Raw genomic sequence first — 25853 nt, forward strand, 5'->3', positions numbered from 1 at the left:
AAATAGGGAGGATCATTTGGTTACTTTTCAAACTACGGTGGCGAAGACTCAGATTGAATGTCTTCTCCTTAGGAAGCATAAGCTTTTAGTGATGGACGTTGGTATCATGATGAAGAGGAAGAAGAGGACTGCACAAGGACATCCGAGGATCAGGTGGGGAGCCTTGACTAAGCATAAATCTCAGGAGTTGGAAGGGAGGTTATCGGCTGTGGGGGCCTGGAGGAGTAGTGGGGACGCGAACTTTATGTGGTCGACGACGGTGGATTGTATAAAGGAGGTGGCAAGAGAGGTGTTGGGACTCTCAACGGGTTACTCTGGCCGGAATAAGGTGACTGGTGGAAGAATGCAGTGGTACAAGGTAAAGTGGAAGCGAAGAAGGCGGCGTACCTGAAGTTAGTAGGGAGCACATACGAGGAAGAGAGGAGAGTGAACAGAGAGAGGTATAAGGTAGCTAGAAGGGAGGCGAAGCTAGCGGTCACAGAGGTTAAGACTACAGTTTTTAGTCGTTTGTACGAGGAACTAGTGACCAAAGGTGAGGAGAAGAAATTATTCTGGCTGGCCAAGACGAGAGAGAGGAAGGCTCGAGATCTGAACCAAGTGAGGTGCATCAAAGACAAGGATAGTAGAGTAATGATGGGAGAGACCCAGATTATGCGGAGATGGCAGGTTTACTTTCATAAACTTCTGAATGAAGAAGGGGATCGGGATATTGTGCTAGGCGAGTTTGGGTATTCCGAGAGTTACCGTGACTTTAGGTACTATAGACGCATCAAGGTTGAGGATTTCATGGGGTCTATGCGTAAGATGAGTAGGGGCAGAGCTACCGGGCCAGACGAGATTCATGTAGAATTTTGGAGGTGTATGGGTAGTGCAGGTTTAGAGTGGCTGACTAGGTTGTTTAATATTATTTTCAGGACGAAAAGGATGTCGGATGAGTGGAGGTGGAGTACGGTGGTTCCGTTGTACAAGAACAAAGGTGATATTCAGAGTTGCAATAACTATAGAGGTATCAAATTACTGAGTCATACCATGAAAGTTTTGGTAGAGGGTGGTAGAAGCGAGGGTAAGGAGGACAGTATCTATATCTGACAACCAGTTCAGGTTCATGCCCGGTCATTCTACTACGGAAGCCATCCACCTTATTAGGAGGTTGGTGGAACAATACAGGGATAGGAAGAAGGATCTGCACATAGTGTTCATTGATTTGGATAAAGCGTATGAAAAGGTTCCTATAGAGGTTCTTTGGATATGCCTAGAGGCTTAAGGTGTGCTGGTTGCTTACATTAGGGCGATTAAGGACATGTATGATAGAGCTAAGTGTAACGACCCGACCGGTCGTTTCGAGCTTTAGCATTCCATTCGGTGGTTTAAGACTTTGAGTAGCTTCATATTATGTATTATGACTTGTGTGTATGGTTGGTTTCGATTTTCGAGCGGTTCAGGATTGATTTGGAAGAATAATTCTCGTTTTAGAAGCTTTAAGTTGGAAGGGTTGATCAAGGTTTGACTTTTGGGTAAACGAACACGGAATTGGGTTTTAATTATTCCAATAAGTTTGTATGATTATTTTGGATATGTGCACAAAATTTGGTTAAATTCTGATGAGTTTTGGATAAGTTTGGGTTGTATGGTGATTGTTTTCGACGTCGATTTAAGCATAAAGGTTACCATATTGAGCAAACGGCATTCGATTCGTGTTTCAACTAAACCATTATATCCGTATAATAATTTTGGAACTATAGCAACTGAAATTATCACGTTTTGACATCGTATGAGGAATTTATGGTCATTTTACTAAGAATTGGGTTGCTAGATTTTTTTTCAATTTAATTACGAAATTGCCACTGAATTCGTATTTAAAAATCTACAGTATTTCTAAATATTGAAACCAACATATTTCCTTCACTATACGGTCAAATGGAGTGATTCAAAAGCCTAGCTCGACTGGAATTTCACAAAAAATCCATTGGAGGCATCAAAAGCGAGTTTCGAGATCGTTTGGCACAAGAAATGAGGCAGAATAGCTGGGCATTTTTGGCTATTGATGTTGTTGGAATTTTTCTCATCTTGAAAGTTTGGGATTGGGAAAATGCAAGGATGTTCTTCAAGTTTCTTCCATGGGGTAAGGTCTAACCATAACCTAAGTATTTCCCTTTGATTCATTCCCTTGGTTTAAGCTTTAATCCATGATTTTAAATGAAAACCCATTTAATTCTTTAAATCATGACCTAGGGTTATTTCCTAAATTTTAAAAATTTAAAATAAGTTAGAGGCATTTATTTCCCGATTTCTTTTGGGTTTTGTTCTCCTATATTAGAAGAACAACATATTCGAATTTGGCGAGTTTCGGAGGAGTATTTCGGGAGATATGGGACCCAACTAGTGTGGGTTGGACTCTTGGATTATGAACACTCAAGAGCGATGTTTTGGATTGGTTGAGCTATCGGACTCCGATTGAGTCGGTTTTCATTCGTGTAAGCTTGTATTGGTTCGGGCTTTACTGGGTAAGCTTGGATTCGGAATCCAAAGCAAGCCCGACGTTGACTTTTGTTGACTTGTTGGAAAAAATGTAAAGATCATAGCCTTATTTATTGTAATTGATTTCTCTCGCATTGTTTGATGTTATTAAGTCATTTTTTGTTAGAGTTGATCCGTATGGAGGTGAATTTAGGGGAAAAGCTATTTCGCAGGATTGAGTTAGCCTAGTTGAGGTATGTGTCTTGCCTAACTTTGTGCGGAGGAACTAACCCTTAGGATTGGTGAAGAGTGGGTACACGGGTTGTATGTGGTATTTGGCCAGTTAGGATACTTAGACTATTTTCCATGCTTTAGTTGAAATGCCATATCATGTTCTAAATTCTCTTAGTTAATATATTCTTGTTTGTGTTAGTCTATCCGTACATGCCTTAATTGACATATTTAAAACTTGTTCTACATCCTACTTGATAAATTGCGCTCATGCCTTAGTTGAACTTGATGCCTCTTTTATTGTTACATGCTATCTCTTCATTGTTAATTATCATTATTTGAAGTTATAGTTCGTGTTATCCCCTTCATTCTTGATTATCATTACTTGAAGTTATTGCTCATGTTATCTCTTTCCTTGTTGATTTTCACTATTTAAAGTTATTGTTATATGCTATCTCTTCCATTGTGAGTAATTTTTATTTCATATCGTGGTTATACATTATCTCATTGTTGAGTTGTTGGTGTTGAGGTTGTGAAGGATGTTATCATGTTGAGGCAAAATTTTTATTGCTCAAACATCTTCCTTGTTGGGCATTTTACATTCATTATTGTTGTTGATATTCTTGTACCCGTTATGGTGGAGCCATAAGCTAATATTGTTGAAACATTGATTTTATTAATTATTGGCAAATTATGATATATGGGCACTTGTAGTGTGAGTTGTTATTATGATGTGATATTGACGTGCATGCGGCGGTATAAGGCATGCGGTTACTGTGCATGCGGCAGTATAAGGTAGGACTTATGTGCGTGTTGCTTGTAAGGGAACTACATGAAGCCACAGGGCGTCATAAGGTGGGCTAAAGTGCGTGTAGCTATTTCGGAAAAACTTTTTTTAAAAACCAATTTCAAATGTAAGGCTCACGCGGCAGTATAAGAAAAGATTGTGATTGAAATTGTGAAATATGAATATGAGGCGGTACCTCGGTTGTGATTTTCATTGTACATTCCATGTTGGGACAACTTGTTGATTTGAACGGTCATTGTTCTTCCTTCAATCATTCGTCCACATTTTGATTATTTTTGGTTATTTGTTGTTATCTTGGTGTTGGAACGATTGTGGTTTCTTGTGTGAGTCATGCATTTTATGTGATTTGTTGTATTGCTTTAACATGCCAATCTGCGCCTCTGTTATAACTTGGTGAATTGATTGCCATTGTGAATTTAATTATGTAGAGTCACTATATCATATTCTGTTGAGTTGTTGGTAACATAATGGTTTAAATAAAAGTATTATTAACATGCTTTATTCTATGTGCCTCTTAAGATAGAATTTGTTATCTCACTCGGTGCCTTATTTTTCTAAATGGTTGTCGCACTTTCACTATAATTAGGTCCTCAAATTGTACTCATCACCCTGTTAGATGTTTACCTTACTTGAAATTATTATCATATTTTTTTTTAACAAATTCTATATTTAATTCGTTAATTTAATTTATGTTTTGCTTTGTTTTAAAATGATACTTTTACTCAATTTTATTGATTTCTAACCTAAACCCATCTTATACTCTGTTTCGTACAAATTGTATATTATTTTACTTTACTTGATTTCTAAAATAAACTCATTATTTCTTTTGATACCTTACCTTATTCAAGATTGTTATTATGTTTTACGATGTCTAAATATATCTTTCGTTCATCTAAATTAATATTTATCACGGTTGCAAGGTACATGATAGCACGTGGGCTTTGCCGTGCGAAAGTGATTGTTATTGTGGGCACGAGGTTCCATATGTGTAAGCTTTGGAAATTGTCGCTCATGACTTATGGTTTATGAGGTGAGGTGCCTCGGGGTAATTCTTGTTATAAGTCCATGCGTTGGGAGCAGTTTTATTATTTGAGTTGTCATCCATTTTTTTTTCCTTATTTGAGTTCATTTATATCTCATCAGTGTTCTGATTATGTTGTTTCTTTATTACTCGTTTACTACTTGCTGCCATTTATATTTCTATTACTTCATTGTTGATTGTAAATCAATAATTTTTCCGTTGTTGGTCTTACATTGATGTTCTTTCCATTGTTAGCTTATGTATATCTTGAATAGGTTTTTATTCCTAGTAGGTGTCTTGACCTGGCCTCGTCACTACTCTATCGAGGTTAGGCTTGATACATACTGGGTACCGTTGTGGTGTACTCATGCTATGCTTCTACACATTTTTGTGCAGATCCAGGTATTCTGATTGTGCTGTTGAGAGTTGCATCTGCGCAGCAGGAGACTTCAAGGTATACCCGCTTGACGTTCGTAGGCCTCGGAATCACCATCTTACTTCATTATGCTACTATTAAATTATAATTCAAAACAATATTGTGTTTAAAAATTCTAGTGTGTTTTAGTATTGCTTATGACTCCGTACTACCGGTTTTGGGAAATGTATAACTATTGGCCACTTGCGGCTATGTATGTCATTTAATGGTTTATGATAAATGATTAAATAGTTCAATCCTGTTATTAAATCAGCATGTGTAAGGCTTATCTAGTCTTAGAGATTAGGTGCCATCAAGATATCCTAAGGTGGGAAATTGGAGTCGTTGCACTAAGACTCGGGTTAGGACAGTGGGAGGCGACTCTGAGCATTTTTCGGTTGTTATGGGGTTACACCAAGGATCTGCGCTCAACCCATTCTTATTTGCCCTGGTGATAGACGCACTGACACACCATATTCAAGGGGAGGTGCCATGGTGTATATTATTCACTGACGACATAGTTTTGATATACTAGACACGAGGCGGCGTTAATGAGAGGCTAGAGGTTTAGAGACAGGCCCTTGAGTCTAAAGGTTTCAAGTTGAACAGGACTAAGACGGAATACCTTGAGTGCAAGTTTAGTGTCGAGCCGAGAGAAGCGGGCATGGATGTGAGGCTTGGATAATACGTCATTCCCAAGAGAGGGAGTTTTAAGTACCTTGGGTCGGTTTTCTAGGGGGATGGGGAGATCGACGAGGATGTCACACACCGTATAGGGGTGGGGTGGATGAAATGGAGGTTAGCATCTGGAGTCATGTGTGACAAGAAAGTGCCATCGCTACTCAAAGGTAAGTTCTATAGAGAGGTGGTTTGGCTGACCATGTTGTATGGGGATGAGTGTTGGCCAGTTAAGAACTCACATATCCAGAATATAAAAGTAGCATAAATGAGGATGTTGAGGTGGATGTGAGGGTACTCTAGAATGGATAAAATTAGGAATGAAGATATTTGGGAGAAGGTAGGCATGGCTCCCAAGGATGACAAGATACGGGAAGCGAGGCTCAAATAGTTTGAGCACGTACAGAGAAGGAGCCCAGATGCCCCAGTAAGGAGCTGCGAGTGGTTGGCGTTGGTGGCTACATGGAGAGGCAAAGGGCGGCCTAAGAAGTATTGGGGAGAGGTGATCAGGTGGGATATGGTGAGGCTTCAGATATCCGAGGACATGGCCCTTGATAGGAAGATGTGGAGGTCGAGCATTAAGGTTGTAAGTTAGGAGGTAGTTGTGCATATTTCTAACTGGTACCAGTGTGAGGATAGTCTGATAGGATTTGGTCTTAGACTACTAGTGGTCAATATTGTGGTCACATTACTCTTCCGCTTTTATAGTATCAGGCCTTATTTACTGATCATTGTTTTTGCTTTCCATCTATTTACTAGTTCTTATGATATTATTATTTCTATGGTTTTTGTTGATGGTACTGATATATTATCTCTTTTCATCTTCTTGAGCTGAGGGTCTATCAAAAATAACCTCTCTACTCCCTCGAGGTAGAGGTAAGGTTTGCGTACACACTACCCTCCCAAACTCCACTTGTGAGATTTTACTGGGTCGTTGTTGTTGTTGTTGTTGTTGTTGTTGTTGTTGTTGTTGTAGACTATCAGATGCAGGTTAATATTTGGGATACATTATTGTTTAGACCCATATTTGTGGTGAGCCCACATGTAATATTTATTCAGTTAGCTTATCGGGTCTAGCCTATTATTAATTGTAGGGACTCACATTGCATTGGACAGAGAATTCACTTCTAATTTATTTTACACTCAGTCACAAATGTCTCTCGAAACTTCTCTCAAACTCTCATGAATCCTAATTATATTCTATCAAATCTAGTGTAGAATTCGACAGTTAACATGATATCAGAGCGTAGATTCAGGTTGATCGTCTCATCCTCTTCCAATTGATATTACCCTCGATAGATTTCGTTGGTGTTTTCGATTCCTACTGTGCTCGCACTGATATGGGGTTTTCGGTGAATTTTTGGTTGTTTTAAGGATTTTCCTTGCTTATCGTTCTTGTTACTCTTCTTCATTGTTTCTCCTATTGCGTGATGGTGCTTGGATCGAATTTTGTGAATTTTACTTCGAACTAGGGTTTTGTCGCTAGTTGCTGAGTCGTCAGAATATTGTTCATAAGGTTGTTCTCTTTTCTGTTGCAAAAGAGGAGGGTAGATTTGTTCTCTTTCTCTCTTATATCAATTGCATGATTCTGTCTCTTGTTGCTAAGAGTTTTCTCAAATGACAAATGATACTCCTGTAGCTACATATTTTCCTTCTACCTATGTTACATCTTGTGCTGTTTTCATGAGGATGACTACACACATCCTTGCCACCCATTATTGGACATCCATCAGATGTGCTGGGAACCTCTTTGGTTTCTAGTCCGTTTGACGGGAGCTGCTATGGTAGTTGGAGGAGAAATATTATGGTTGCTCTCTCCATTCTTAATAAACTTGATTTCATTCATGGTACCTCTGTAAGTCCTCCACCGGGATATCCTTTGACACGACAATGGAAACGTTGTAATGATCTTGTGGTCTCATGGTTGATTAACTCTCTATCAAAGAAAATCTCTCGTTGTGCAAAATATTCTGAGTCTGCCAAGGATATCTGGTGTGAACTGGAGGAGAGGTATGGGAAGGTTTATGGTGCTAGAGTATTTGAACTTAAAAAGGAATTAGCACATATTTCTCAAGGGTCATTAGACATAGCTTCTTACTTCAATAAAATTAAACAGTTATGGGATGAAATAGCTTCTTATAAGATCATAGTTTGTACTTGTAGGGGTAAGGCTACTGAGGATGAAGAGAAAAAGGTTTATCAGTTTCTTGTGGGTTTGAATGACACTTACATGCAAACTTGCAGCAAAATTTTAATGATAAAACCCCTCCTATCTGTTGGGAATGTGTACAACATTTTGTTTTCTGATGAGAAGCAGTGATAGATGTCTTCTGCCTCTCAATTTTCTACAAACTCTGCTTCTTTTACTGTTGGGACTTCTAAGCCCAATTTTACCTCCAAAATATTTTTTGAGGCTCCCAAGTCTTATATCATATGCAGTACTGCAAGAAGCCTAGGCACACCATAGACAAATACTATAAGTTGCATGGGTATCATCTTAGCTTCAAGTTCAGCAAAGGACCTCCCCCTCGCAGAACTGTTGCATATGTTGAGGTTGACACTTCTGGTGCTTCTTCTATGCACGGTGGGTCTAATGATTCTGCTGAGAATGACCAGTCTTCTGCATACCTGGCCTTACCAAGGATCAATACTCCCGACTGATGATGTTACTGCAACAGTCTTAGATATTTGCTTCCTCACAGTCTCCACCTCTCTTGGGTTTTACTAACTTTATTGGTAAGCTCATGTCTTATGACGGTGTGTCTTATGGAGCTTTCATGCTACCTAGTGCGAATTGCATTGTTTGGATAATATATTCTGGAGCTACTGATCACATGACTTCCATTAAAAGTTTTCTTTTTGATATTATCGCTCTCCATGTTCCCTACCTTGTGTCTCTTCCAAATCTATCTATATAGAATTGGAGAGGCAAAATAAGGAGAGGATGACAAATGTCATCACCGGAAAAATCTCAATTTTAAAAAGAAAATAAATAAATAAAGTACTTAGCAAAATTCAAGGATAGGATGACAAGTGTCATCATAGAAAAATTTTAATTTTAAAAAGAAAAAAAAATATATATATATATATATATATATGAGAGGCAAAACAAGGAGAGGATGGCAAAAGCCATCACCAGATTAATCTCGATTTTAAAAAGTAAATAAATAAATAAAGTACTTATCAAATTTCATGGATAGGATGACAAGTGTCATCACATATAATTTGAATTTTAAAAAGTAAAATAAATAAATAAGATATTTAGAAAAATTAATAAATAAAAAACTGCATGGAACAAAACACTTAGCATAATTAAAAAATTAAAAAGGATAGGATAAGTAATACAATATTTTTTAATTATTATAAATAATAATACATCTATTTTTAAAACAATATTTATAATCTAAGATCCAATTGAAAGCTATAAGATTTCATCAAATAAGTAATGTAATATTTTTTAAATTAGTGTAAAGAATAAATCTTAGAAGATATAATTAATTTTTAATTTTTATTGAATTAAAAAATCTATTTATATATAATAGGAGAGGCAAAATAAGGAGAGGATGACAAGCGTCATCACTAGAAAAATCTTAATCTATAAATAAAAATAAATAAATAAAATACTTAGTAAGATTCAAGGATAGGATGACAAGTATCATCACCAGAAAATTTTAATTTTAATAAAATATGAATAAAATATTTAGCAATATTATTAAATAAAAAACTGCATAGAATAAAACACTTAGAAAAATTAATAAATTAAAAAAGGTTAGGATAAGTAATACAATAACTTTTTTAATTAATTAGTGTAAAAAATAATAATTTATCATTGTCTTGAGCAATGCCAAGTAACTTATTATTAGGCTGTCACGTGGATTATTGTAGATATGTTTTGAATTAATTTTAAAAAATTAAGTAAATATCACGACCCAATTTCATCTATAGGTTGTGATGGTGCCCAACACTACAGTTAGGCAAGCCAAGTGATAAATTAAACGTATATTGATTAAACTTTTAATCAAAAAAAATAATAAAATACCAAATTCTACCAATGTGTGTGCCAAGACCTGGTGTCACAAGTATATGAGCATCTAGTAGATTATACAAAACCTCAAATACTGTCTGAAATAAAAATAGACAGAATAAAAAAAAATACAAGGAGAGACACTGGTAGCTGCAGAACGGCTCAGAAAGGTAGCTCACCACTATGCCCCTAAATAACGTGGGTGTAAGACGGTAGGTCCCCCACTAGTACTTACCTCAGGTCCTACACAAAAAGTACAGCAAGCGTAGTATGAGTACGTAAATAACGTGTACCCAGTAAGTATCAAGCCTAATCTCGAAGTGGTAGAGACGAGATGGCCGAATTTGACACTCACTACGGGTCAATAATAATAATTGAAATAAAATTAGAATATATAATTCAGCATGATTCACAAAATATAACAATAATTTATTTAACCAGCATAAATAATTAAATTCCTTCAAATGCAACAATTCTCAGTATATTAACTAAATTCCTTCAATTCCAATAAATTTTCAGTTTATCAATTAATCTCATTTACAGGAATAATAATAATTCCTTAACTAACAGGGATAATAATCCTTAAATTCCAAAGATTTTTAAATTTATCAATTAGATTCACAAGCTACAATAAACTATCAAAGTATCGTGTAATTATTATTATTAAGTACGATTTCTGCTAAAATCGTTCGGCCCGATCCAGAATATTATGTACACTGCCGAGGGACGTGCGGCACAATTCATAGATGCATCTATCCTGCCGAGGCGTTTGGCCCGATCCACAAGAAAGGAGGACATTTTCTTATGTACCTCCAGAATAGAGTATTTATTGTAAAATTTATTCGAGAGGATAACAATTTATTTCAACAATTAATCAATCTAAATAAAAATTAAGCATATGAAAATTTTATATTTTTCCACCTTTCATAACAATTCACAATATATACATCAAATATTTTAATTAATAAAGAATATAATTTACATAAGTAATTCATGCTTTGAGTCCTAAACTACCCAGACTTTAGCATTAAAGTAGCTACGTACGGACTCTCATCACCTCGTGCGTACGTAGCCCCCACAATTAGCAATAATTATTTAATTTAATCACCTATGGGGTAAATTTCTCCCTCATAAGATTAGATAAGAGACTTACCTCAATTTGCTCAAATTTAATCCACTAGAAGGCCCTTTCCTCGATTATCCAACTTTGATTGGCTCGAATCTAGCCATAAATAATTCGATACAATCACTAAAATTTATAGGAATCAATTCTATAAGAAATACTACATTTTCAATAAAAATCCTGAAATTAATTAAAAATTCGTCTGTGGGGTCCATATATCGGAATCCGGCGAAAGTTATGAAATCCGATAACCCATTCAATTACGAGTCCAACCATACCAGTTTCACTCAAATCCGACTCCGAATCGATACCGAAATCTTAAAAATTAATTTCTATGAGATTTCTAAAATTTATCAAATTTCAATCTCAAAACACTAATTAAATGGTAAAAATAATGATATATTTGTGTATATAGACCAAATTCGAGTTGGAATCACTTACCCCAAATGTCTTTCCTTGAAAATCTGTAAAAAGTCGCCTCTACTCAAGCTCAAGTTTGTCAAAAATGGCAAATGGGTCGAATGCCTCTGTTTTTATAACTTATAGATCTGTCCAGTCCGTTTAGGGAGCTCGATCAGGGAGTCCGATCAGGGAGCTCGATCAGGGGAGTTCGATCATGGGAGCTCGATCTTGGGAGCTCGATCAGGGAGTTCGATCTTGGGAGCTCGATCAGGGAGCTCGATCAGGGAGTCCGATCAGGGAGCTCGATCACGGGAGCTCGATCATGAGAGCTCGATCTTGGGAGATCAATTAGGGAGTTCGATCTTGGGAGCTCGATTTTGGGCTCGATCTTGGGCTCGATCACATCCCAAAATTTCCAGCAGAAGAGAAAAATTGCAGCAGCTGTTTAAGTCTAATTTTTGATCCGTTAACCATCCGAAACTCACCCAAGGCACTCGGGACCTCAACCAAATATACCAACAAGTCCTAAACATCATACGAACTTAGTCAAATATCTAAATCACATCAAACAACGCTAAAACCACGAATCATACCCTAATTCAAGCTTAATGAAACTAAGAATTTTTAACTTCTATATTTGATGTCGGAATCTATCAAATCAAGTCCGATTGACCTCAAATTTTGCACACAAGTCATAAATGATATAACAGAGCTGTGAAAATTTTCAGAACTGGATTCCGACCCTGATATCAAAAAGTCAACTCCCCGGTCAAACTTTCAAAATTTAAATTCCCATTTTAGCCATTTCAAGCCTAATTTCACTACGGACTTCCAAATAAAATTCCGATCACGCTTCTAAGTCCAAAATCATCATACGAAGCTGTTGGAATCATAAAAAATTTATTCCGGGGTCGTTTGCACATAATTCGATATTCGATCACTATTTGAACTTAAACTTTTAATTTTTCATTAAAATTCCATATCTCGGGCTAGGGACCTCGAAATTTGATTTCGGGCATACGCCCAAGTCCCAAATCACGATACGGACCTACCAGAACTGTCAAAATACTGATCCGAGTCCGTTTGCTCAAAATATTGACCAAAGTTAACTCAGTCGAGTTTTAAAGCTCTAATTTATATTTTAATCCATTTTTCACGTAAAACTTTCTAGAAAATTTTACGGACTATGCACGCAAGTCGAGGAATGATAAATAGTGCTTTTCGAGGTCTTAGAATACAGAATTAATTATTAAATTTAAAGATGACATTTTGGGTCATCACATTCTCCACCTCTAAAACAAATGTTCGTCCTCGAACGAGTTTAGAATTATACCTGAAGTGCTGAATAAGTGTGGATATCTACTCCACATGTTTTTCTCGGCCTCCCAAATCTCTTCCTCGACTGGTTGGCCCCTCCACCGGACTTTAACTGCAAAAATCCTCTTGGACCTCAACTGGCGAACCTGTTTATCAATAATGGCAACTGGTTCCTCTTCATAACCCAAGTTATTATCTAGCTGAACTATGCTGAAGTCTAACACATGTGATAGGTCGGCATGATACTTCCAGAGCATAGATACATGAAAAATCGGATGAACTTCCGATAGGCTGGGAGGCAATGCAAGCTCATAAGCAACCTCCCCAACTCGTTTCAACGCCTCAAATGGGCCTATAAACCTTGGGCTCAATTTTTCCTTTTTCCCAAATCTCATTATTCCCTTCATCGGTGAAACTTTCAAGAGAACTTTTTCACCCATCATAAAGGATAAATTGCGCGCTTTCTGATCTGCGTAATTCTTCTGTCTGGATTGTGTTGTACGAAGTCTCTCCTTAATCAACTTTACCCTTTCTAAGGCATCTTTCACCAAATCAGTACCATATAACTTAGACTCACCGGGCTCAAACCACCCGATGGGCGAACGACATCGTCGACCATACAAAGCCTCAAATGGAGCCATCTCGATGCTGGATTGGTAACTGTTGTTATAAGCAAATTCGGCCAAAGGCAAGAAACGATCCCACTAACCTCCAAAGTCAATCACACATGCCCTGAGCATATCCTCCAAAATCTGAATTGTCCGCTCTGACTGCCCGTCGGTCTGCGGATGAAAAGCTGTGTTGAGCTCTACATGGGTCCCCAACTCACTCTGTACTGCTCTCTAGAAATGTGAAGTAAACTGAGGACCTCTATCTGATATGATGGAAATTGGCACACCGTGCAACCGAACTATCTCCTGAATATAAATTTGGGCCAACCTCTCTGAAGTATACGTAGTCACAACCAGAATGAAATGTGCTGACTTGATCAACCTGTCGACAATGACCCAAACTTCATCAAACTTCCGCAAGGTCCGCGGCAACCCAACTACAAAGTTCATAGTGATGCGTTCCTATTTCCACTCCGGTATATGCATCTGCTGAAGTAGGCCACCAGGCCTCTGGTGCTCATATTTAACTTGCTGACAATTTAGACACCTAGCTACATGCTCAACAATGTCCCTTTTCATTCATCGCCGCCAATAATGCTACCTCAGGTCACGATACATCTTCGTAGCACCTGGATGAATAGAATACCGAGAACTGTGTGCCTCCTCTAGGATCGCTTTCCTCAGTCCATCCACATTAGGAACACATAGACGACCCTGGAGTTGTAGAACACCATTCGCACCAATAGTAACTTCCTTGGCACCACCTCGTAGTACTGTTTCACGAAGAACCATCAAGTGTGGGTCATCATACTGGCGAGCCTTGATCTGCTCAAATAGTGAAGATTGGGCCACAACACATGCAAGAACTCGGCTGCGCTCTGAAATATCCAGCCTCACAAGTTTGTTAGCCAAGGACTGAATATCCGAGGCTAATGGCCTTTCCTCTACTAAAATGAAAGCCAAACTACCCATACTTTCCACCTTTCTGCTCAAGGCATCTACAACCACATTTGCTTTGCCCGGATGATACAGGATAGTAATATCATAATTTCTACCACTTCGAGATTAGGCTGGATACTTACTGGGTACACATTGTTTACGTACTCATACTATACTTGCTGCACTTTTTGTACAGGACCTGAGGCAAGTACTAGTGGGGGACCTACCGTCTTACACCCACGTTATCCAGGGGCAAAGTGGTGAGCTACCTTTCTGAGCCGTTCTACAGCTACCAATGTCTCTCCTTGTATTTTTCTTTTTCTATTCTATCTATTTTTATTTCAGACAGTATTTGAGGTTTTGTATAATCTACTAGATGCTCATATACTTGTGACACCAGGTCTTAGCACACACATTGGTAGAATTTGATATTTTATTATTTTCTTGGATTAAAAATTTAATCAATATACGTTTAATTTATCAGTTGGCTTGCCTAGCTGTAGTGTTGGGCGCCATCGTGACCTATAAGTGAAATTGGGTCATGACAACATGGTATCAGAGCCCTAGGTTCACGTAGGTCTCACAAGTTATGATCAGACCTAATAGAGTCTTGCGGATCGGTACAGAGATGTCTGTACTTATCTTCGAGAGTCTATAGGGTGTTGGGAAACTACCTTTCTTCATATTCCATCGTGCTATTAATGTAATACTAAATATCCTTCTCTTATTCTCTCACAGATGGTGAGAACATGCTCTAATGAGGTTCCAGACCAGGGAAGAGCTACTCCCCCAGTTGCTAGAGGCCGAGGGAGGGCTCCAACCCATGGTAGAGGGCGAGGACGTACTAGGACTATTCCAGTTATGCTGCCAGTGGGTCCAGTAGAGAATCCCATTTTTGAGAAACAGAGTGAGGTGCCTGTGGCAGAGCCAACTCCGATGGATTTCACATATGCACCAGGATTTCAAGATGTCATGGGTCGTATGTTACGGTTCATAGAAAAAATGACTCAGGCCGGTTTATTTCCGGCAGACCCAGCCATAACTCAGGCGGACGGGGGAGCACATACCCCTACCGCACATGCCCATGGACAGGCAACTGCTATATATCAGACCCAGGGTACACTACCTGTGAGTGGAGCCTAGCCAGTGGCAGCAGCTACACCTGAGCCCAGGCCAGCTGTAGCCGCTGACCCTCAGAAACTATTGGACAGATGGACTAGACTACATCCTCCTGTCTTTGGGGGTGAGCGACACGAGGATCCCCAGGATTTCATTGATCAGTGCAAGGATAGACTGATATAATATGAGGATATTGGAGTCTCATGGGGTAGACTTTGCTACTTTTCAGCTAGAGGGCAGAGCCCGTAGATGGTGGCAGTCTTATGTTCTTGGCAGAGCAGCAGATTCTCCTCCCATAACTTGGGACAGGTTCACCCGTATCTTCCTGGACAGGTATATTCCACCCTCCTAGAGGGAAGAGTTGAGGTTTCAGTTTGAGCAGATCTAGCAGGGTCAGATGTCAGTGACCGATTATGAGGCGAGGTTTTCTGAGTTATCTCGCCATGCACTTATGATACTCCCTACTGAGGCAGAGAGAGTGCGGAGGTTTGTTGCGGGTTTACATACTGGCATTCAGGCCACTATGGCTCGAGAGGTTGAGATGGGTATTTCTTATAAGCTAGTCATGGAGATAGCCCGCAGGATTAAGGGTGTACGTCAGCGGAGCCGAGAGCAGGGTATGAGAGATAAGCGGTTTAGGTATTCTGGAGAGTTCACCTCGAACTAGGACACCGCTTACGGAGACTTCCGATACTGCCAAGTACAAACAAAGTTTTTGTCTGTTTTTGGAGTGTGAAGTAGTGGTGGGCTTGATAGATATCGCTTTAGTTCCTCTAATTCTTGTTGGCACTCCAGGGTCCAAGCAAAATTGTTCTTCTTTTTTAGTAGAGAGAAAAATTTATGACTTCGATCAGATGATCTTGAAATGAACCGGCCTAAGGCTGCAATCCGACCCGTTAGCCTTTGTACGGCCTTCACGCTGTCCACAATGACGATGTCTTCGATGGCCTTAATTTTATCGGGGTTAATCTCTATTCCCCGATGTGACACCATGAAGCCGAGGAACTTGCCCAAACCGATTCCGAAAGCACATTTTTTGGGGTTGAGCTTCATGTTGTATTTTCTTAAAATTTTGAACGTTTCCTGCAAATGGGACAAATGGTCCTCTACGCGCAGGGATTTAACTAGCATATCATCAATATAAACTTTTATTGATTTTCCTATTTGTTCTTCGAACATTTTATTTACTAGGCGTTGGTAAGTAGCCCCTGCATTCTTTAGCCCGAAGGGCATCACATTATAACAATACGTTCCATATTTGGTGACAAATGAAGTCTTTTCCTGGTCCTCCGGGTTCATCTGGATTTGATTATACCCGGAATAGGCATCGAGAAAAGTGAGGATCTCATGGCCGGTCGTGGCATCGATCATGCGATCGATGTTGGGTAGCGGAAAGGAATCTTTGGGGCATGCTTTGTTCAAATCCTTATAGTCCACACACATTTTAAGTTTATTCCCTTTTTTAGGCACTACAACTACGTTGGCTAACCATTCCAGATATTTTACCTCCCGAATGGACCCTACTTTGAGAAGCTTGGTTACCTCGTCCTTTATGAATGCGTGCTTTCCCTCGGACTGGGGTCTTCGCTTTTGCTTCACTGGTCTGAACCTGGGGTCCAAACTTAGCCGATACATCGTTATTTCCGGCAGGATCCCTGTTATATCCAAATGGGACCAGGCAAAACAATCGATGTTATCGATAAGAAATTGAACGAGTTTCTTCCTGAGTTCGGGGCTCAACTCCGTTCCCAAGTATACCTTTCGCTCGGGCCAGTGCTCGATTAATGTGACTTGCTCTAGTTCCTCGATTGTTGATTTGGTGGTGTCGGAGTCATCGGGAATCACGAAAGATCGAGGGACCCTTTGATCATCATCCTCTTCGATCTTCTGGTTATCTAGCTGGGTCGAAGCCGATGTCTTTGATTGCTATTTGGTGTCCCGTTCTCCTTCCGAGCCCGATCCTTTTATCGGCGAAGGTGAGGACATTGGTTTAGCTTCATCGACGGCGAACATTTTCTTTGCGGCTGGTTGTTCTCCGTACACCGTTTTGACACCTCTCGATGTCGGGAATTTGAGGGCCTGGTGTACGGTCGAAGTACAACTCTCATGTTGTGGATTCATGACCTTCCGAAAAGGGCGTTGTATCTCATATCGCCTTTGATCACGTGAAACTTTGTTTCCTGGATGGTTCAGGCCACGTTTATTGGTAGGATTATCTCGCCTTTGGTGGTGAGAGACAACTCTGCTAAATAGCCATGCTTGATCCCAGTGGCATACACATGATTTTAGGCCAATGGTATCAGCCTATTATCACAACTGAACTTGTATATATGTGAATTTGAATGAAGGCTCTAGAGGTTATAAGATTTTGCTTCTTGTCCGAAATTGATGTTTATTTGATATTATTTTCTAATAATGTCACTTTTTTTTAATATGTATTATACATGTTCTCTTTAAATATGTATTTGTGGATTGTTTTCAATGAAATTTTGTCGGATGACAGTACCTTGTAAATGGAGGCTCTGCGTCTTCCAGTTTCAGATCTTGCAGAGGATGGTTTACACGACTGCGAAATAGCTCCGTTTCCCTTGGTGGTTATTATTATTTTTTTATTTGTCCTTTTGTATTATTTTTTAATAGTGATCCCATTTAAATTTTCAGCTCTAAAGTAAATTCGTTTTTCTTTTCCTTTTTTCACTGTGACTGCCAAGCCCCTCCAAATAAACCCCCTGGTCGAGTTTAGTCACCCTCAGCCAATCTAGGCTATTAGACTATATGACCTAATGTGCAGTTCTAATTCATATATAGAGAGAGAGACACACACGATAAGCTATATCCACTTTGAATCTATTAACTCTAATTTTTGAATCTGTCTCTGTTCTACTTATTTCCTCCACTCTCCCCTCTACAATCACAAATTAGAGTGGGATTACCCTCAGGTTTTGTGAATATAAAATTACAACACTTACAATCAGATAACCTTATCCAGGATAACCAAGTAGAATGCGCCACATAGGACGGAGTAGGTGGCAACGCCATTGCTTATTTCCACCTCTCATAGAAAAGCCTTTCTCCATTCTCTCAATCTAACTCGAAATTTTTCTCCTCTCCAAACCAGTCCTTACTAATACCATATTTCTCATTCAGCAAAGTTAGGGATAAAAGGAAACCGCAGAGCAAAGACCAAAAAAGAAAGGCAAATTATGGCTTCTTCTTCTGCAGTTTCCATGGCCATGCCGCTGACTTACACAAGTCAGAAGAGGCAATCAAGTGCTGTGGCTTTCTTGAAGCCATTGCCAGTAAAGCCCTCAAAGAGTAGTGCAGCATCAAAACCAGTTGCAAGGTTTGAAGTCAAGGCTTCACTTAAGGAGAAGGTTGTGACAGGATTGACAGCAGCTGCACTGACTGCTTCCATGGTGATTCCCGACATAGCCGAAGCAGCTGACGGTGTTTCGCCATCCCTCAAGAACTTCTTGCTCAGCATTGTTTCAGGAGGAGTTGTGCTTACTGCAATTGTTAGCGCTGTAATTGGTGTTTCCAACTTTGATCCTGTCAAGCGGACTTAAGAAACAAAATTCTGATATATCTCCACTCTCTTCTTGTATCTATCTAATGTTTCCCCTGATGATTTATGGAGTATAATGTTTACATAACCAATCAATGTGTTATCATAACCAATCAATGTGTTATCTCTACTTTAGCTTATTTCTTCGCATGAAGAAATTCACCTTATCAAAGGAAACATAGAACTGCAGTTTGCTGCTCTCGCACGACTGGGGAGAGCAATACAATTAATTCCGGTTAAAACGCTAGCTAATATCCCTGCCTTTTCACCAATCAAATGATTTTCAGAGAGCTGAGCATAGCAATAGCTAAGACTCAGTAAACCTGTGGATGACTCGTTTATTTACTAAAAACTGAAGAAATCCACCAATGCAAATGATAACATGCCTTATGAGCTTCTCCCGACTCAACATCCAATATTTACATATAAAATAAGAACAGCTGAAAGATTATTCCATTTTATACATCTAGAAATACGAACTGAAAGATTATTCCATCCAAGTTGAGTGCTCACTTACAAGAAGGGCAAAAGTGAGAAACACCACTGGCTGGACCGTGGAGAGAACGGATTAAAGGGAGGTGGGGATTACCAAATCAAAAAAAATAAAAAATGTTCTTGTGATGAAGACAAATGAGAATAATATTGTAAATTCAACTATTCAACTCATGGGACAAGAAAAATGAAAATATGCTCCTTCCAAATCAATTGGATACTAAAACTACATTAGACCATTAAGTGGGATTTCAAAGCAAGAATGCAAATAATGCACCTTCCTATGGCGAAGAGAAAAATAATCACCTGACTACAACAATGACTTTTTGCCTATATCTCTCTGAGAAAGAGAGCCAATGGGTTTCCTAAAAATGGATGCAATAAGAATCTCTCATCTGGCTTCCTTTGTTCAAGAAGGACAGAATTTTGAAATTAAATCAAGGAGATATCTGCTTTCTGCAGAATGTTTCACTTTCTCTGCCTTGATAACTGTAATCTTCACCTTCTGCTCATCACCATAAAGTTCCTCTTTGATTTTAAGCCTGAATAGAAATTGTGTAAAGAGACATTTTCTAATAATTTCAGAAAATCTGTTACCATCCGCCTCTTCATTCATCATGTGTAGCTCCTTTGCGGGACGACCCAAAATCTCTTCCCCAGATTCCTGGAAAGCTGTCACCCATGTCAACCCAGTATGATCTTGAATTTGAGCTTGAAGAAGGTATCTGTAATCACATTCCTCAAACTCTTGATTGCACCTATCACATTGCCATCTCGAGTTTCCTGACCTGGTAACTTTCTTATTACATTGTCTATCTCCAATCATCAGAGGGCAAGCAGTGTAACAGAAGCTTTCGGTTTTGATGAATGTTATAGTTGCCTTAACTGTAATCCAGTCTGGTTTATCTGACCTACCAAGCCCTTCATCCTTGATCTGAGACACGGTCTTACGTATCTCACTTTTTGATCCTGCAGGCATGTTTTCCCTAGATATAGATTGAGAAGCAACATCTTTTCCTCCCTGATCAAACCATTCTCTTAGAGTTTGAGCCTCTGCAAAATCTGGATCTATGAACAGTTGAGTGGAAGAAATGGTTCCAATGGATTTCCCAGTGAAGTCACTAACTTTTGCAGCTTTGACAGCTAAAACAGGGGAAAACCCAGCTTCTGCCATTTCTTGCAGCTTTTGACCTTCCCTGTTACAGAAGTCTCCCCATAGTGTCAGCTCAACACTTCGCCTAGACTGATCCTTTAGATTCAAGATTCTTCTTTGAGTTTCCATTCCATTCTTTCTCAGGATCGGAACAGAAGGATTGACAGCTATTACAATTCCAATCACATCTATGATTGAATTGCTTTCTGCACTTTCAATGTCACTAATAGGTCTAAATGAGAACTGCTGTCTTGGTATAGTGGCATCTTCATCTGGACAGACATCTACGGTTGAAGTTATCTCCAAGAATATTTCCCATTCATTCTTCAGATGGTTGAAGTTCTTCTGAGCAGGTTTCAAGCTGCCTTTTGATATCATGTACACTTTTCCAGCTTCAATTTTGTCATAAAAGCGATCAACAACCGCATTAAAGCAAGTGACACGTATTTCACCCCCATCTGAGTCAAGGAGATCAAATGAGAAGACCTTTCCATCTCCTCTGGAATTATTATAGCGACGTAGATCCCCCTTTGCAGTCACTCTAGCCTTAATAGCCCACCGACCCTGATAGGGGTTCAAAGCAGCAATTGGAATAATGCGGGCAGGTGCTTCATTCTTCATTATTGTCCCATGGCTTTTGTAATTTGGAGGAGGCTGATATGCAGGTTGAATTGCAGGTGGGTAGTTCTGCATGCTATTACCTGAATGTAGGGAGCTCAAATTGTTGCTGTTAGCAAAGCTTGTTTGGCCAGATCTTTGAGCACTCAAGTTACCATTGTTAAAGATTGCAGACCCAGAAACGCCATTAGATATAGCTTTCTGAGCTCCAAAATTAGATTCTACAAGCGCTTTAGGATTCCCAATTATTTCACATTCAGGTATAATAGTTTCCATGTTGATGACAACAATAATTCTGCAAAAGGAAAACAAGATCAACACATCCAGCCCAAGTTCCAATCAAAGGTATAATCCAGATTGATATACGGAAGAAGATAATCCATTACTTCTTATTAGCTAAAATAGACACTTGTTTGATCCCCTAATACACTGCGCCCAATGCACAAAAGTGCCACACTCTTCTAATATGGGACAGCATTTTCGGCACCCAATTCAAGATGACACACCAAGGCAAAGATGTGGCAGTGCAACAATTTCCAAGGGGAAAACTGCTTCATGTTTCTGACACAATCGTCGCGGAACACATAGAAAGCTAACACCAAATCAAAAATGAAACACAATTACCAATTATTGACAAGAAACATGTGTTTTGTTATGTTGCACTACTGCTCATGCTCAAATTATTAAGGAGTAATTCTCCACCATCGAGCCGACCAAAAAATCATTTCCTTCCATGACATTAACCTTCTAGTTAAAGCTCAAACAACAAATCAAAGCCAAATCTAACTTTATGATCGAAATGACATGCGCACACCAGAAAACTTGGACAAAACATAATGAAGTTATACATGCGTATTGCCTTTTGCATATAAAAAGAAGTGCTTATCAATATGATTAAAGGATAATTCCTTATGACGGCATTAACATTCTAGTTAAAGCTCGAAACAACAAAATCCAAGCCCAATCTATCAAAGTTAAAATCGGAATGACTAATGTATGGATGATAAACACAAATGTGACCACAAGAGAAGTAGCAGAAAAAATAATGAACTAATATAACTGCATTTTTTTTTTGGGCATAATTGCACATCCAAATCAGCGAGGAGTAATTCTCTACCAAGGCATCAACATTCTAATTAAAGGTAAAACAACAAAAGCAAAGTCAAATCAATCATTTTTTACATTTGAAAGACTTTGTACATGGATAGAAAAAGTACCTTTTTGTTTTGTCTAACTTTCTAACTCTTTATTTTCTCTGAATTATTATATAGACCCCCATGTATATCTTGCCCTTAACCCAATAGAGAAAATTGCTTAATGAAATTCTGTATGACTGGTTGTCAATTTTGAGCGATGCAAAATAAGTTCTTTTCTTTCTATTTTGTCTTCAAAATCCATTTTTTGTTTTAGATTTCTGAAATAAAATAAATAGGAAATAGCTGATTAAACAATTAAAATATTTACACAATAAGTCTTATTACGAGTATCTCTTAATAGGCATTAATTAGTAATCTATTTAAAATAGCATCTAAAAATCACTGATAGCGTAAAAAAACAGTTACACAAGCACGCGCACAACAGAAAAGGAGAACACATAATAAAGCAAATATCACAAAGCTTTATATGCAATTAAAAGTAGAAGCACATGTAATCATATGCACTGTACATATAATATTTCTAACTGAAGCTTGAAGAAAATAATAATAAATTCATACTTGCGATTTTTAACAGTGGTACAAATGTACTCAATCAACTGAATGACGGAGGTTTTGCGAACGCGGCCCGTTTTGACTCGGTCATTAAGCTGAGCAGCCAGCATAGCCTGCTGACTCGACTCAGAATCTGAGATTAGGAGTCCGTACCGATCCGCTGCGGCGCCGATTAGCTTGATGTCCAATACCTGAACCACTGGCTTTGAGTTCACGTCGCCGGCGATAATAGCCGGGATCGCGTTCGCCGTCAAGTTCACAGGCATTCACGAAATTTGAAAATCTCAGTGATAAATCCGAAACAGAAATTTGAATTTGAGAGGATTTTGGGGATAGTGAAGAAATTTCTCGTGAAGACTTGAATTCGAGAATTTATAGAAGCGGGTAGTGAGAGAGTGGAAAGGGAAATGGCGGGTTTACAAACCGACCTATGAGGAAATGACAATATGAGAGTTATCCATTGTACAAAACCCAAATTTGATTTTGACATTGGCTCACTTTTTCACCTGGCCCAGTTTTCTTCATGTGATCCAATGATTATGTGTTACAGACTGTAGTACTAATTTCGATTTTTTTTCTATTTTTCTTAAATAATTTCGATCAAATATATGTATCCTTCTTGTACAGGGTAAAATTGATGAGCCATGGGTGGATGCACGACGAGTTGACACGTGGAAGTAAAAAATAAGTAAGGTATGAGTCAATAAATAGTTGGCACCATCACGTACACGTGACCGATGCTAAATAAGTTCCGAAGGCATTTAAACTGAGAGCAAAGACTCAAAAGGAAGATATCGTTTGGAAAGGACGGCATCCAATGAGCAGTCGTTACAAAGAATCTTTGCATTAATTCCCCACCATTATGCAGCCATCAAGAGAGGTTTTATTGACATTAAAAAAAAAGTTTGATTTGGGGATCTTGCCTCCCTGGATTGAGTTATAAATAGGAGAATTTGTATTCATTGTAAGACACAAAAAATATTATTTGTACACAAAATCCAAAATTTGCTTTTATTCTATTAAATATTTTTTTCTCTTTTTGTTCGTAATATTGTTCTTATTATTGATATCGGAGAAGCTGAGCTCATAGTCAGGCTTGTATTTTCTTCAAGTTATATTAATCAATTTACTTTTGTTCTTAGTTATTTTATATTCTTGGATCAAATTAATTCACGTTTCTATAAATCACGTTACAAATTCAATTGTACTATTTTAGGGTAAACAGTTTGGCGCCCACCGTGGGGCATAGACAATTGTGTCATTATTTTGATCCATTCATGTGTTATTAACGGATTTTGACGTTTTTTCTTTAGTAAAAATAAAATCAGATATGGCAGCTAACGATGTGAACAACTCTTTCAATGTTGGAACAAACAATGAACATGCAGATGTGTTCCAGCGTGATGATTCAACTAATGAAACTCGCAACGAATGAGATGAAACAACTCTGGTTTGCAAAGAACGAAATCCTTGGCATGTGAGAAGTCCAACTCCTGATGATATGGACGATCAACGTGTTGTTGAAACGGTCAAAGTTTTGAGAGCGCAACAAAGAAAAATTATGAATCATCTCTCAAGACAAGACCGGGTAATGACAGAGCTGAAGCAGGCTCTTTCGGCTACTTCCAATAACTCCAATTGAGGAGTTCGAGTCCCTCCTGGTGTGCCTGCAAATCAATCAACACAGAGAACTGGAAATGTCGCTTCAAGGGAGGAGTTCGATTTTAATAAAAATGAGGCAACTGGTGCAGGTAGTGGATTCGGGAATGACAACAACGCCAATGATCCTTTCAAAACCGAACTCATAATATTCGTGAGGGAAATGAATGAACTATTGGAGAAAAATGCTAAAGAATTCCATGCCTGGATGGATCAGATCCATGGAGCACCACCGATGTTGAAGGGACCGAATTCGAAGAAGTATACACAGTTGTCGTTCAAACCGAGTATGGCCTCGGAATTGAATCTGAAAAGATTCAAGATTCCCGATATTCCAAAGTATGATAGGAACTTTGGATTCACAAGATCATATCACAACTTACACTATAGTTGTAAAGGAAAATGATTTGGGATGCATGAGATCAAATCTTGTCTTGTTAAAGAAATTTGGCAAAACTTTAACGAAGGGTGCTTTAACATGGTATTCTCTTTTACTTGAGCATTCGATTGACTCTTTTGAAATACTTTCCGATTCTTTTATTAAGTTCATGTTGGGGCAAGGAAAGTCCAATCTAGGAAAGCAGACATATTCAGAATTACTCAAGGAGAGTCTAAATAGTTACAAGAGTTCGTAATGCGGTTTCAAAAGGAAAGGATTCTAATGTCGGCAGTACCAGATGAGCGGGCAGATGAAGCGTTCACCAAAGGTCTTAATCAATTGAGCTTTGATGCCTCTAGAAAATTGAAGGAAGGACTGTTGGCATTTCAGGAAACCACATGGACAGATGTCCACAATCGTTATGAATCAAAATTAGAATTGAAGATGATCAATTGAGTTCTTCGGTGTCGTCCAAGGGTCACAATCACGATCAGAATCAGAAAAAGTTCAAAACTGATTTCGATGCAGACTAGAGGTCTTCCATAAGTCATTTTCAGCCTTATGAAAGAGCTGAAGAGCGAGGAAATAAAGGATTTTAGACATCAGACATGTTTGTATTAGATAGAAGGACGGATCATGGTCGGAATAGTAGAGCTTTGCAGGAGAAGGAGCTATCGGGGTCCCGGGATTCAGGATAACCCTGGTTATCCGATTACAACTTCTATATAAGCTTGGTAGAGTTATTTTCTGCTATGAGAAACATCAAGGAGTCTAGATTTTCAAAGCCAATTCAGTCGGATCATAGTCAAAGGGATCCTAATCTATGGTGTGAATTTCAAGGAACACATGGCCACATGACTAGGGACTACCGCCATCTTCAGGAAGAGGTTGCAACATTGTTATAGAACGGTCATCTTAGAGAATTTTTGAGTGATCGAGCTAAAAGTGATTATGGGAGGAATCAAGATGATGTGGAACCGGCCAAACCGACTACAAGGTCACCTCACCTAACAATAAACATGATCTTTGGTGGTGTTGAAGTAAATGGAGTGATATTTTCAACAACAAATAAGATAAAGATAACGGTAACTCATGGAAAGAGGATCTGAGAAGCATCAGAAGATGATGAAATC

General features: G+C 38.7%; 3 protein-coding genes across 3 annotated transcripts; 2 read left to right on the forward strand and 1 right to left on the reverse strand.

The window, feature by feature from the left end:
• Positions 1-7414: 7414 nt before the first annotated feature.
• On the forward strand, positions 7415-7930 carry LOC142168099 (uncharacterized). The gene has a single exon (XM_075228759.1). The coding sequence runs from the start codon at positions 7415-7417 to the stop codon at positions 7928-7930; it is 516 nt and encodes a 171-aa protein (XP_075084860.1).
• A 10286-nt stretch (positions 7931-18216) lies between these two features.
• On the forward strand, positions 18217-18802 carry LOC107831306 (uncharacterized). Its single transcript, XM_016659064.2, has one exon. The coding sequence runs from the start codon at positions 18349-18351 to the stop codon at positions 18709-18711; it is 363 nt and encodes a 120-aa protein (XP_016514550.1). The 5' UTR covers positions 18217-18348; the 3' UTR covers positions 18712-18802.
• Positions 18803-19313: 511 nt separating this feature from the next.
• On the reverse strand, positions 19314-23107 carry LOC107831305 (replication protein A 70 kDa DNA-binding subunit A-like). Its single transcript, XM_016659060.2, has 2 exons — positions 22689-23107; positions 19314-21268 (listed from the first exon to the last, which is right to left on the reverse strand). The coding sequence occupies exons 1-2, from the start codon at positions 22946-22948 to the stop codon at positions 19612-19614; spliced, it is 1917 nt and encodes a 638-aa protein (XP_016514546.2). The 5' UTR covers positions 22949-23107; the 3' UTR covers positions 19314-19611.
• Positions 23108-25853: the final 2746 nt, after the last annotated feature.

This window comes from Nicotiana tabacum, chromosome 13, assembly GCF_000715075.1.
Source record: "Nicotiana tabacum cultivar K326 chromosome 13, ASM71507v2, whole genome shotgun sequence".
NCBI classification, from domain to species: Eukaryota; Viridiplantae; Streptophyta; class Magnoliopsida; order Solanales; family Solanaceae; genus Nicotiana; species Nicotiana tabacum.

Bases quoted from the DNA above. Each gene is read 5' to 3' on its own strand.
- LOC142168099 (XM_075228759.1), top strand. From the start codon at position 7,415: ATGGTTGCTCTCTCCATTCTTAATAAACTTGATTTCATTCATGGTACC.
- LOC107831306 (XM_016659064.2), top strand. From the start codon at position 18,349: ATGGCTTCTTCTTCTGCAGTTTCCATGGCCATGCCGCTGACTTACACA.
- LOC107831305 (XM_016659060.2), bottom strand. From the start codon at position 22,948: ATGCCTGTGAACTTGACGGCGAACGCGATCCCGGCTATTATCGCCGGC. The intron at 21,269-22,688 runs GTATGAATTTAT...TTCCTTTTGCAG, and splicing joins ACCACTGTTAAAAATCGCAA to AATTATTGTTGTCATCAACA.